The sequence below is a fragment of the Elephas maximus genome, chromosome 8 (genome assembly GCF_024166365.1).
Source record: "Elephas maximus indicus isolate mEleMax1 chromosome 8, mEleMax1 primary haplotype, whole genome shotgun sequence".
In the NCBI taxonomy this organism is placed as follows: domain Eukaryota; kingdom Metazoa; phylum Chordata; class Mammalia; order Proboscidea; family Elephantidae; genus Elephas; species Elephas maximus.
Genome location: NC_064826.1, coordinates 121,100,423 through 121,113,037, shown reverse-complemented (window position 1 = coordinate 121,113,037; position 12,615 = coordinate 121,100,423). Strand labels below are relative to the sequence as shown.

At 54.5% G+C, this 12,615-nt stretch overlaps 1 protein-coding gene across 6 annotated transcripts in view; it reads right to left on the bottom strand.

The window, feature by feature from the left end:
* Window positions 1–2,967: 2,967 nt before the first annotated feature.
* Window positions 2,968–12,615, bottom strand: part of CAMK2B (calcium/calmodulin dependent protein kinase II beta) — a 140,202-nt gene continuing 130,554 nt past the window's right edge. For 5 of the 6 annotated variants that reach the window (XM_049893574.1, XM_049893575.1, XM_049893576.1 and 2 more), the window contains 4 exons: window positions 4,414–4,489; window positions 4,170–4,264; window positions 3,772–4,006; window positions 2,968–3,055 (listed from right to left, as the gene is read on the bottom strand). In XM_049893574.1, coding sequence (XP_049749531.1) covers window positions 3,774–4,006; window positions 4,170–4,264; window positions 4,414–4,489 — 404 coding nt within the window. In that variant the 3' untranslated portion in view covers window positions 2,968–3,055; window positions 3,772–3,773. Of the gene's footprint in view, window positions 3,056–3,771; window positions 4,007–4,169; window positions 4,265–4,413; window positions 4,490–12,124; window positions 12,254–12,615 lie in introns of all 6 variants that reach the window. The other variant, XM_049893580.1, reaches the window with a different exon arrangement.

The following is a 12,615-nucleotide window of genomic DNA, read 5'->3' as shown; positions in this document are numbered from 1 at the left end:
CCTTTACCTCCTCCCGTCTTGGTCCCAGGCTGCCCTCTGCGTGTCCACCCACTGTCTCTGCCCACAGCACAGTCACCCTTGCTGCTTCTGACTCCCGTACAGGTGTGTGGGGTGTCACCCTGCAGCCCAGCGTGTTGGGTGTGAGGCGCAGGTCTGTGGGCATGTTTGCTGTGTCTGGTCTTCGTGATTGGTGCACAGATGTCAAATGGGTAGCTGAGATGAGAAACAACAGGACAGTCGGGGCCTGGGCGGGGGCCAGGGCTCCTCCCACCCAGAGATGGCCACTTGGTGACTGCAGAGGCTAGGGCCTTGAGGTTGTGATGGCTGGCCAAGCCGTGAAGTGTGGCTGCACAGAGCGAGCACCTAGGGGTGGCCCAAGGGTAGACGCCTCACCCTTCTCCCTCCCTGCCCTACACTGGGTGGACCCTGGGCAGGGACTGGCCTGGGGCCCCACCACAGGGGTTCTGAGTCTGAGGTGGAGTGGGGTCAGCAGGTCATGTCACAAACCTCCCAGCTGCACATGAAGCAGTTTGTCCTGTTTTTATTTGCAGTTTCCCGAGACAGAACAAAATAAGAATTTTTGTACACTTACAAGGCTCAGAAAGAAAAGACAATAAAACTCAGCAAAAAGAGGAGGGAGGAAGGTCCACCAGCATGGGGGCGGCCAGCGAGCCTCCGCACGCCCCCGCAGCCGGGCGGGCCACGCACGGACACCTAGTAGCAATGCGGGGTGTGGTTCTCCTTAGAGGTCATGCAAAAGAACTGTCCCCAGAAAAAAGGAAAACAAAAAAAACACCAATGATCCCAGACAGGCGGCTCTGCGGTAACAATGGGAGCAGTGGCAGAGGTGGCTGCCGCCCCGCCCAGGGCCTCACGCTCATGGAGCCTGGAGATGTTTACCCTGTGTCCACGGAGGGAAGGCCTGGGTGCTGGCCATCCTGAGCAGAGTGTGGATGGCACAATGGGTGTCTACTCTGAGTGTCCCTCGATGGGCAACCCCCTGAGTGTGGGATCCTGGGCCTGCTCCCCATTCCACGTCCCTCCCTTAGCTTGAGTTGTGGGGGGAAGATAAAGTCCTTGTTGAAAGTGCAACCTGAATTGAAGGTGGCTGGTGTTGGGCAGGGTCCTCCCCAGGGCCTCTTCCTCCCTGGCACCTCATCTGGCCAACCCCTTGAGCGCTTCTCTAGAAGTGTCTGATATCCTGCACCACGTGGTGCCCTCCCACCACACCAGGCACCCAGTGCTCACAGCTGTGCTCAGTAAGCTACAGACGTACATACAGCCATGGAGACACAGGCTCCTCTCCCACCCTCCTGTCACCTTGCCTCACAAGCCAACTGGCAGCTTGTGGGCACAGCCATGCCCCCTGGATCCCTCAAGTCCTAGTTACTGGGTCCTGCTCCCAAGTGTTCACACTGTGCCTGCCTTGGTCTCCAAGGGGGCCAGGCCATCTGACTACTCTTCTCCCTGCCCACAGCCTGCCTTCTCGCCCACTGCTGGGTCCCTGCTGCCTCCAGGGTTGGCTGGAAGGTGCTGCCAACTCATCTCCCTACAGGCTCACACTGCACCAGGGCCCAGCAGTCAGGCCCCAGCTCTGGGCACTGTTGGCCTGGGCTGGGGGAGCAACACCCTCAGTGCCTGCTTTAGTCAGTCCCACTAATTCTTGCCTGCTAATTCCTGCACTGAACCTCCTGTGCTGTGCTCCAGGGCTCCAGCCTTGGCTTTTGAGCAGCTCCAGGTCCTCCTCCCTCTGCTTCCACGCCTAGATACCACAAACGCTCCTACTTCAGAAAACACTTGTCCAGACCCTGCCTCGGCCTAGGTGGCCCCAGAGCCACCTGTCTCCATGCCTTCTGTCCCCTCTGCTACTTCCTGCATCACACAACACAAGCCTGGAGCCCTGCAGCTCACCCACTGCAAACACTGCCCGGCCCCCTCCAGCTTCGTCATGGCATAAGACCCATGGTCCTTCCTCGTGTCTGCTTCCAGGCTGTGGTGGGGCTGACCAGGGGGGCCTGGCCTGAGAAGGGAGGGGGGCCAGCCCCAGGCTGAGGCCTCCACAGTGGGCATGTCATTTTGGCCTGCCTCAGCCAGATACAAAGTCTGAAACGAAAGTGCACCTGCTTTGCACCTCACTGGCCTCTGAGAAAAGACCAGAGCTGATTGGGGTCTTCTAGGATGGTCTTGAGGGCTGGGTCAAGCCCAAGGCAGAGTCCCCAGTCGCTTCTGGTTTCCTCCACTGTGTCTCCATCATCCTCCCAGAGGGTGGCAGCATCCAAGGCCCAGCCAGGAATGCCAGCTCCAGGGGCTGAGGGACTGGCCTGGCCCTTTGCTGGCATTCATCATCCATGGCTGGGGATGGGAATGTGGGCGTGGGGGGGAGCCCCACACCCATCCCTTCACAGGGCTAAAAGGACGATGGGCAGAAGGGAAGAAAGAAAAAGCAAGAAGGAACAATAGCAACTCTCAGGCACGACTAGCAGAGAAAGGAGGGTAGGCCCAGAGGGACATCCATGGCCCCATCCCCAAAGATGCCTGACAGCTCATGACAGCCACTTGTAAGCACACCACTGCAGAGGCCCATGCACTGGCAGAGAGAATGCAAATGCCTTGGTTTGTTTGTGGGGGGTGTGTGTGTTATCTAACAAACTAACACCATTCAACACGGGTCAGCAGAGGGGGTGGAGCCTTGTGGACAATTTCACTGCCCCACCTGGTCACTGCAGGCCGAGGCACTGGACGGACACACACGTGGAGCTGTGGGGGGAGTGGCTGGTTGGTTTCAAAGCCCCACAAACGCCAGTGATTTCTACAGATTTTTTTTCTGTTTAGTTTTTTTTTTTTTTTTTCATCCGATGTCAATTTTTTTTGTGTGTGGTTGTTGTCATTTAGTTTGTAAAACGAAATCACATCTGGTCTTGGTTTTTCTGCAGACACAGGCACCAGGGAAGGGGATGAGGCAGACACGAACATGCGACAGGCAGGCCGTGCACCCCAAAGGGCGGCTTGGCTCCAAACACCAACTCCATCAGGATGAGACCACTGGTGGGCAGCTCTGAAACACAGGGCAGGTAGGGCAGCCCGGTCACTGCCTGCTGGTTGGGGCCCGTTAGGGGCAGACAGGGATCACTTTCCTAAGCAAGCCTTTTTACTTCTGTGACCCTAGGTTTTGTGGTCAGCAAAACGGGCAACCCAAAAGGAGGTTTAAAGTCGATGTATACAAAAGGACCCAGCACAGGAAATGGGATTCAAAATGTCATTAGTCGATTATGCTACCGTTCCTGTACAGCTGAGATTTGACTTTGTGAGCCAACTGAGAGCATCTATGTAACTGCTCTCACAGAACTGTAACAATGCTGTCCTATTTTTGCTGGTCCCGGGGAAGTGGGGCATCTACATGTACCCCTCATCCGCCGTCGCGGTGTAGTGCCCACTGGCTGTGCTTGCAGGATTCTTCACCACCCACTAAATCACCCAGGAAGCTCAGGTGAGTCCTGCCTCTTGCCAGCGTGTGCGGCTCCGTCCCTCATTTGCTGTCCCAAACCTTGGGGGATGCCCCACCACACCCAGCCTGGTCACCTCTTAGATGAGAAGATGGGGGAGCAGCCTGCCATCCCCCCTTATGACTTCATTCCTCTGGCTTCTCTTGGGGAAAAAAAGACTCTCCTGTCACCAGTGGGAGCCAGCAGGGGCTCCCTGAGAGTAGCTCTGCCACAGCTTCCACCGCCCTCCCCGTCCCCACCGCCTGCTCTGGGATGCTGCTGCCCTCACCTTCACTGCAGTGGGGCCACGGGCGCGCCTGAGCAGTGGAAGTGAACGTTCTGCCACTTGCCGTCACGGCGGTGCCACACGCGGGTCTCCTCTGACTGGCTGGTGCGGGGCCGTCCCTGCCCATCAATGTACTGCGTGAGGCGGATATAGGCGATGCAGGCCGCGTCCTCGCCGATCACGTGCACGTGCGGGTTCAGGATGGTGGTGTGGATTGGCTTGTTGTTCTTGGCGAGCACTGCGAGGGGGCGGAGCGAAGGTTTGGGTAATTCCCGCCCCTTTGCGGGATTGGAGGGACTCCTGCCCCAGGTCCCCTGAGAGGTGGGACGTGGGGCAAACCAACCCCATGGCCCTGGAGGGCAGGTCTCCCTTGGGCTACCCCAGCAGGCCCCTCCACTCACAGTTCTCAAAGTAGAATCTGTGGAAGTCCATCCCTTCTACCAGGTTGCCCAGAGCTTCGGGCTCAAAGGAGGTCAGGCCTGGATCACAGATTTTCCTGGGGGGGCAAACACAGTGAGGAGGGGGTTTTCTGGACCTTGCCGGGGCAGGCTCCGCCCACCTCCCGGCCTACCCCTCACCCAGCGGAGGAGCTGCAGCAGAGCAGGGGCTGCCCACCATCCGCCCTGTCTGCCCAGCAGGACTCACGCATAGGCCTCGAAGTCGCCGTTGTTGACAGCCTCGATGAGCTGCTCCGTGATTTTGATGATCTCCTGCTTGCGGGCTGAGAGGGGCACACCACCAGTGAGCGCGCCAGCCCCAGGCGGCACGAACCCTTGGACACCCCACCCCACCACAGAGGAGGGGGCGCCACGGAGAGCTTTTTAAAAATTTTTTAATAAGACATATTTAAATGATAGAAACACACCATGCACATTACCAAAATGTCTGGAAAATGCAGTAAAGGGGAAAACACGCTTAAGCCCAGCGCCAGAGTCCCTGGAGGCGCTCCCCTCCTGCCTCCTCCCTTCCTGGCCCTCACCCCTGCCTGCCAGCTCACACCCTTCCAGGCTCCTGCCTTCCCACCTGCTCTTTATGCCGCTATGTAACAACTGTTTTCTGTGTGCCAGGCCAGGCTAGGAACTGGGGCCACTGCAGGACAACAAAGGTCCCGACCTCAGGAAGGGCCCCCTGCAGGGCAGCAGTTGGCTGCCTGGAGGGTCAGGTAGCCAGGGAGCAGGGGGCCAGGCTGAGGTGTGGGTGCAGCACAAATGCTGGCTGTGGAGGGATCTCCAGGAGCAAAGGTGAGGGAAGCAAGAGGGTCCGGGCAAGACTCTGAGCAAATCACAGCAGCACAGAGCCCTGGGGCAGCTCCCAGTCTGGTCTCCGTAACCTCTGAGCACCCATCTCTGTTTTCTCCCTCGAGGGCCCTGCAACCCCATGGCTTCACTGCCCCCCTCTCAGATAGATCCAAGTCTCCACTGCTGCTAGTCCTGGGCCCTGCTGATGCCTCCAGATACCACCCACCCCTCCTGCCCGACTGCTTGGTGCCCCAGGATTTGGGTCCACAGCCCCTCCCTCTGCACCCTCCGCAGAATCCCCTGGGCAGCCCTACCTACTGCTGTGGCCCTCCCAAAGGTATTCACCTTTTTAATTTTTTAAAACTAAAATTAGAATTCACTTCTATTGCAAAATACCTTAAACATATGGAAAAGCCATAGAGGACAGTGTACCTGATGTACCCGCCCCCTTGTGGGTAACAGTTTTCATATTTGCTCTAGACATTTCTTAAAGACATAAAACACTCTGGATATAGTTGAAGATCCCTGTGTAGCCCCTTCAATCTTGCCCTTCACTCACTCTCCCCAGAGAAAGTACTATCCTGAACAAGGTATGTACCCATTTCCTTACAGACACACGTACACTCACGTGCACACACATGCACACACCACACACGTGCACACATATGAACACATCATAATGATTTTTAAGAGTGAAACACATGCACATGGGAAAAATTCAGACATCAACAAATGCACTGAAAAGCCAGGCTCTCCCTACCAGGTCACAAGGTTTCTGAGCATGGGCACGTGTGCCCCTCCCTGCATGCTCTAGAGGGCCCCGACTCCCCAGCGCTCTGCACAGCCACGCTCCCAAAAGGGCTGCCTGGCCTCTCTGTGTGGACATCCTGCCATCCACTCAGTTGAGGCACTGGTGATGGGCATCCACACGGGGTCCACTCTGGCCACGAACGCTGAGGTGGGCAGCCCCGAGTGCTCCGTGGAGGGACGAAGCCGAGGAACTGCTGGATCTGAGAGTCTAATCGCAGGCCATTGTGAGGGGTGTGGCCTGCTGGCCCCTGGGGACAGCCCTGTCTACCTCCCCCAATGGGAGGTCCAGGAGGTACCAGTGGTATCGTGTGGTGCTGGGTGGGGGTGCCCCACTTCTGCTGTAGGTCTGGGTGCAGCTTCATTTTTAGAACATGACACAGCCGGGTGTAGGAGTCTCCCTGAAGAACCCAGTCCCTACTGCCTGGTGGTCCCTGGGAAGATGCCTCTGGCAGGGTGGGCCTTGGGCTCCAGAGCCCCTTCCCCGTGATCACAAGTCCTGCTCTACACAGCTCAGCCCCAGTACCTCTGCCAAGCTCCTAAGAGGGCACTTGGGCTCTGACCTGGCACAGTCAACGGCCCTTAGTCCTCACCCTCTTGACCCTTCAGATTCTACCCCAGCAACTCTCTTTCCCTTCAATTGCTTCTGCTCCAGCCCACCCCTCTGGCCCCTACCTGGGGTGCTTTCCAATTTGGAGTTGTCTGCTTTCCCTCTTTCCTCTCTCCCCTGGGGACCTCATCCACTCCCCCTGCTGTACCAGCCACTTCTCTGGAGGTAGCTCTAGACTTTCTATCTTCAGGCCAGACCTCTCCTCCAGTTCCAGCCCAATGTCACTGGCCCAGACGCCCTTCTGTTCCCAGGAAAATGCCCTAATGCACTTGTCTGCCCCTTGCCTGGCTGACGGACCCCTCCCCTACCCAGATGTCATCCTCCCTGCAACCACAGTACCCACCAGGCCTTCCCCCCACCTGCCTGTCTCCATTCTGGGTGACCTAGGGCCCTCAGTGCCTTCTTCCCAGCATCACCTCACCCCTCCCACGGGCTGCAACAACTTCAGTGTCCCACGCCTGCTCAGGAGCCCACCCTGTCCCTAGGTCTGGCCCATGGCCCCTAATGGTTTGGGTGGTCTGTGGAGGGCATAGTGAGGGATCTATTCCTTTTCAGTTCCTGGACAATCCTTCCAATCACATCAAGGGAGACATCTCTGGTGTTAACATGTCCTGAACTCCCCCCGTGACACTTATTAATCTCCTTTCTAACACAGAGAGAGTGGCTGGCCAAGTATGAGATCTTCAGCAGACAACAGAATGCAGCTGGAATTGAACGGCACTGTTCTGCTTCCCAGCACTTTTACGGTTACCTTATACTTGTGGTAAGTGAAACTAATCTTCCATTCAGTGAAGTAATATTGAGTTCTTAAAAATTAATTACAACTAAAAATGGAAGAAAAATGGGTTGGGGCTACTGGCACCCATCTTGCCAACCCACAGAGCCTGAGACTGCAGCCAACACCAAGCTCCCGCAGCCTCATAACTACGGTTAGCAATGACAGCCAGCAACCTGGCAGTCCTGGAGGGGACAGAATGGGCTTGGAGCACCCCAAAAGTCCCATCCCAGAGAACTGTCCCTATCTGACTGGTAGCTCATGGAAAAGCTCCGTTTTCAGGGCTAGTCCTTATCTGATCCGACTGAGAGCTTACTCTGGGTGCGCAGCCCCATTCACAAGACATTTGTTGAAAACAATCAGCAGCAATTGTTTAATGCCACAGCTGCCTGGGACAGTGTTACCAGCTGTGGCTAACAAGAGGCCGACCAAAAATCTTAAAAGGGAAAACCAAGGAAGAAGATGTTTATGGGGACCTTGAAAAGCTCTATCAGATTCCTAGGGATACTGGAGGGCACATGTGTGTGCAGGGCTCTGCACAGGCCAGGAGTCTCCTGAGAAGGCCCTATGCTCTCTCTCCTCGGGTTGACCTGGAGGATCTGTGCAAGCAGGGTGTGAAGGCTAAGACAGAGCTATCAGCTGCCTGGTTGAATAGTGCAAGACTTGTACCCTGGATATTATAAAGCATCACTGAGAAATTAAAGAGGATCTAAATAAATGGAAGGATATCCCTTGTTCATGGACTGGATGAGTTAATAATGTTAAGATAGTAATACTCTCTAAATTGATCTAAATATTCAACACAGTCCCTGTCAAAATTCCAGTTGCTTTTTTTTTTTTCCCATAAATTAACAAGCTGATCCTAAAATTCACGTGGAAATGCAAGGGACCCAGAATAAACAAAACAACTTTGAAAAAGAACAAGTTTGAACGACATACATTTCTCAGTTTCAAAACTTACTACAAAATATAAGGATGGACATATAGATTAATGGAATAGAATTCAGAGACCAGAAATAAACTGATACATTTATGGTTAACTGATTTTTGACAAGGGTGCCAAGACAATTCAATGAGTGATAGAACAGTCTTTTCAACAAATGGTGCTGGGACAACAGGATTTCCACGTGTGAAAGAATGAAGTTGGATCCCTTCCTCACACCATATATGAAAATTAACTCAAAATGGACCAGAGACCTAAATGTATTAAAACTATAAAACTCTTAGAAGGAAATATAGAAGTAAATCTTCATGATCTTGGATTAGACAAAGTTTTCTCATATGTGACACCAAAAGTACAAGCGACAAAGGAAAAAATAGATGTACTGGATATCATCAGTATTAGAAACTTCTGTGCTTCAAAGGACACTATCAAAGTGAAAAGACAACCTACAGAATGGAAGAAAATAATCACGAATCATGTATCTCATAACGGACTTGTATCCAGAATATATAAAGGATAACAACTCAACAATAAAAAGAGGAATAACCTAATTAAAAAATGGGCAGAGGATCTGAATAGACATTACTCTAAAGATGTACAGATGGCCAATAAGCACATCAAGACGTTCAGCATTTTTAGTCCTTAGGGAAATTCAAATCAAAGTCACAATGAGGTATCAGTTTGCACCCACTACGATGGCTATTACCAGAAATACAAAACAAGTGTTGGTGAGACTCTGAAGAAATTGGAAGCCTCATACTTTGCTAGTGGAAATGTGAAGTGGTGCGGCCACTTTGGAAACAGTTTGGCAGTTCTTCAAAAAAATTAAACATCGAGTTACCAGCAGTTGCACTCCTAAGTATATATCCAAAAGAATTGAAAACATATATCCACACAAAAATTTATACATGAATGTTCATAGTTGCATTATTCATAACTGCCAAAAAAGTGGCAACAAACCAACTGTCCATCAACTAATAAATAGATAAATAAAATGTGGTATATTTACACAATGGAATATTATTTGGCCATAAAAAGTAATGAAGTCCTGACACATGCTACAACATGGATGAACTTTGAAAGCATTATGCTAAGTGAAAGAAGCCAGTCACAAAAGGCCACATATTGTCTGATTCCATTCATACGAAATATCTAGACTAGTGAAATCCACAGCAACAGAAAGTAGATTAGAAGTTGCTGGGGGGTAGGGGATGAGGAGTAACTGCTAATGGGTACGGAAAATGTCCTGAAATTAAATAGTAGTTATCGCTATACTAAAAACCCCTGAACTGTATACCTTAAGACTGTCAACTTTACAGAATGTGGATTATATCTCAACAAGTTGTTTTTTAAAGAAAGAAATGGGAGTCAGCATAAACAAAATACATTAAGTAAACAATAGAAAAAGGGATATATGGTTACAGCATAAATCACGAAGATGGTACCCGGATGCCCAAAGTCTGGGAAACAGGGTTAAAGTATGTATACCACACCCATTCTACAGATAAGGAAGTTGAAGCTTCACAAGGCAATTCACACAGCCATGAATAAGGCCTGATGCTGGATGCTGCCTTCTGACCCTACGGAATCACTGCTGCCCAGACCTCAGCGCAACTCAACCCCAGTGCTGCCCTGCTTTGGGTTGCTCCCTGGTGCAAGTGTGATCCCTGTCTCCCAAATGGCATGCAGGCACTCCTGTGTCCTCAGTGTCTTGGGTCCTGGAGAAGCACATTTTACACAAGCGAGGGAGGAGGCACCCCAGGAGGCGGCAGGTATGAAGGGGCTTCTGCCCATGAAGAAGGCCCAGTGGAGCCTGACAGCTGAGGACCACCTGAGCCCACACTCCCAGGCACCTGGGGAGGCAAAGCCATGGCACATGGCATGAGATCCAGCCTAGGAGGGACCCTGCCAAGTGAACGTCCCCAGAGGGCAATGCTGAGAGACCCCAGGGGCGACAGGCTTCAGGCTCCTTTTCACAGCCTAACGGTCCAGTTAGAGCCAGAGCAGATTCTGTCCCGCCGGCTCCCTCTGGGACCCCTCCCACCATGCCAGCCAGGGCTAAATTCATGGTCCCCTGGGAGGTCAGTGAGGGAGCTCCCACATGCCCTGTCCCAGACAGGCACCTTCAAGGGATCAGTTTGGATTGAGTATAATCCCAGATTCTAGAGAACAGCCTGGGGAGGCAAAGGGGAGATGGTGGCCCTGGCACCAGAGGGGGCCTGGCTGAGGGCCTGGCTCTCTGGGGGCCGGGGCACCTACCCTGATTACAAATGCAGACAGCTGTGGAACACGTCCTGTGCCTGGGCTACTGGACCCTCTTGAGGCAGGCCCATCAAGCTGGTCCTCTCTAGAAATGCCCATTTGTGCACAGTCCTGGCCTCCCTGGTCTGGAGAGGAGGGCTCAGGGAGCAGAGCTAAGGGTCCCCTGGGCAGGCACCTCTGCACACATCCAGGCTCAGCATCTTGGCTCCAGTGTAAGACAAAGCTAAAATGCACCCCAGCCCCTCAGAAGCTGGAGACACCACCCTATGACCCTGCCTGTTCCTCCACCTGCTGATGCCCCCAGCACTCAAGGGGCTGGGATGCTCGGGGCGCCAGAGTGGCCTCCAGGAGCAGGGACCCAACTCAGTGACGGCCACCCCACCACCTGCACACCCAGCCCCCAGCACTGATCAGTTGGTGGCTACCCTCCCCTCTGGCCTAGAGCACTCGGGGGGTGGCTACACGGAGCACCCCTCACTCAAGCTCTCAGTCTCCTGGTGGACCCAGACCAACTGTGGGCCTCACCTCCAGACAAACTTGTGAAGGAGCCCTAGCTGGCCAAGTCCATCCAGACTGCCCTCCCTGCCTCAGGTCCCTCACCTGTGAACCAGGCCCTGTACCATCTGCAGGGCTGGACGGTTTCCTGACACCTCCAGAGGCTCAGCTGGCCCCACAGCCCCACTGCCCCAGAGGCTGCAGCCACCCCTCCATCGCCAGGTCCTCAGCAGCTAGCCGCCAGGCCCCTCACACCTGCAGGCTGTGTCCCCAGCCGCTCCCCTGCCCCCAGTGCTCCAGGAGCTCCACTCTCTCCTCTCACCCTTGCCACCCCCTCAGCAGGGCCAGTCCTGGCCAGGTCTGTGCAGAGCCCCAGGACCCCTGCGTACTCACCCAGCCACTCCCCGGCCATTCTGGGCCCCTGTGCCCTGGCATCCACCCACCCTGGGCCCAGCAGCCTCTTCTCAGGAAGCATTTCGGCACTGCCTCTCAGCCCCAGCGTCCCCCACAGTGGGGGCGGAGGCAGGGGTTGCAGCCCTGAGATGTCATCCATCCCTGTAAGTGATACACAGTGCAGGTGCCCGCAGCTCCAGACAAGCTCAGGAACACCACTGGCGCCTCCCAGCTTCCAGGTTGACCTGCATCTCGCTGCTGCCTCCATATGCAGCCACCTCTGTGCCACACACCGCCCCGACTGCTCCTGCTGCCCCAACCATGGCCCCACCGCAAAGACACGCCCCTCAGATTCCGCGCTGTGTCCCACAGGCACAGGGGCCCCCAGCCCAGCACTTCACAGTTTGCCAAGCCCTGAACAGGCAGTGGCTCGCAGCCACGGGGCAGCCCCTGGGGTTCATGCTGATCACTGTTTATCCCACTTATCACCCAGGGTAAACTAGGAGCCACACAGCAGTGGGAGCTGGGGTTTAGCTACAGACCCTTACTTTCTGAGTCGTTCCCCCTACACAGGTGTTTTGAATACACACACACTCATTTCTTTAACTACAATTTCCATTTTCTGAGACCAAATGGCATTTTCATATGGTTTAACTAACACACTGTGATGCAGCAAAGGGGCCTTGTGGCCCCCTCTAGTCTCCTGCCCTCCCCTGAAGCAGGCTGCATCCCAGCCCGGCTGCAGGCATACCCACACGGGCCACACAGCAAGGGGCCTCAGGCATCAGTGTGAACCCAAAAAGCAGCAGCAGCCCCTTCAGAAGGCTACTTACACGGGGCGAGCAGGGGGCCTAGGAGAGTCGGAAACGGGCAGGGTGGGGGCCCGACTGGCGGGGGACCCTCGGCTTCCAGAGTCCCAAAGTCCCTCCTCACTGAACTCAGGATGTCAGAAACCCTGGGGACTGGGGCAGAACAGACAGATGGTGAGGACAGGACAGGCACTGGGGCAGGCACGGAAAACCTGTGGCTGGGAAGGCAAGCCCTGGGGTAGCGGGATGGGGGGAGGGTGTGAGAGAGGAGGGAGACAAGGGGGGACTTGAGGATGGAGATGGAAGGGAGTGGGTGGAAGACTTTATGGGGGAATTGGGGGAGTCTGGAGGAAAAGATGTGGGAGGATGAGAGGGATAGAAGGGGAGAAAACAAAGGAGTTTATGGGGGATTTCGGGGATGTGGGGGAATGTAGGAGAAGTGGAGAGGATGGAGGAGTTTGCAGGGAATTTGGAAGAACACGAGGAGCTGTGTGAGAAGGGGAGAGTATGGGGGA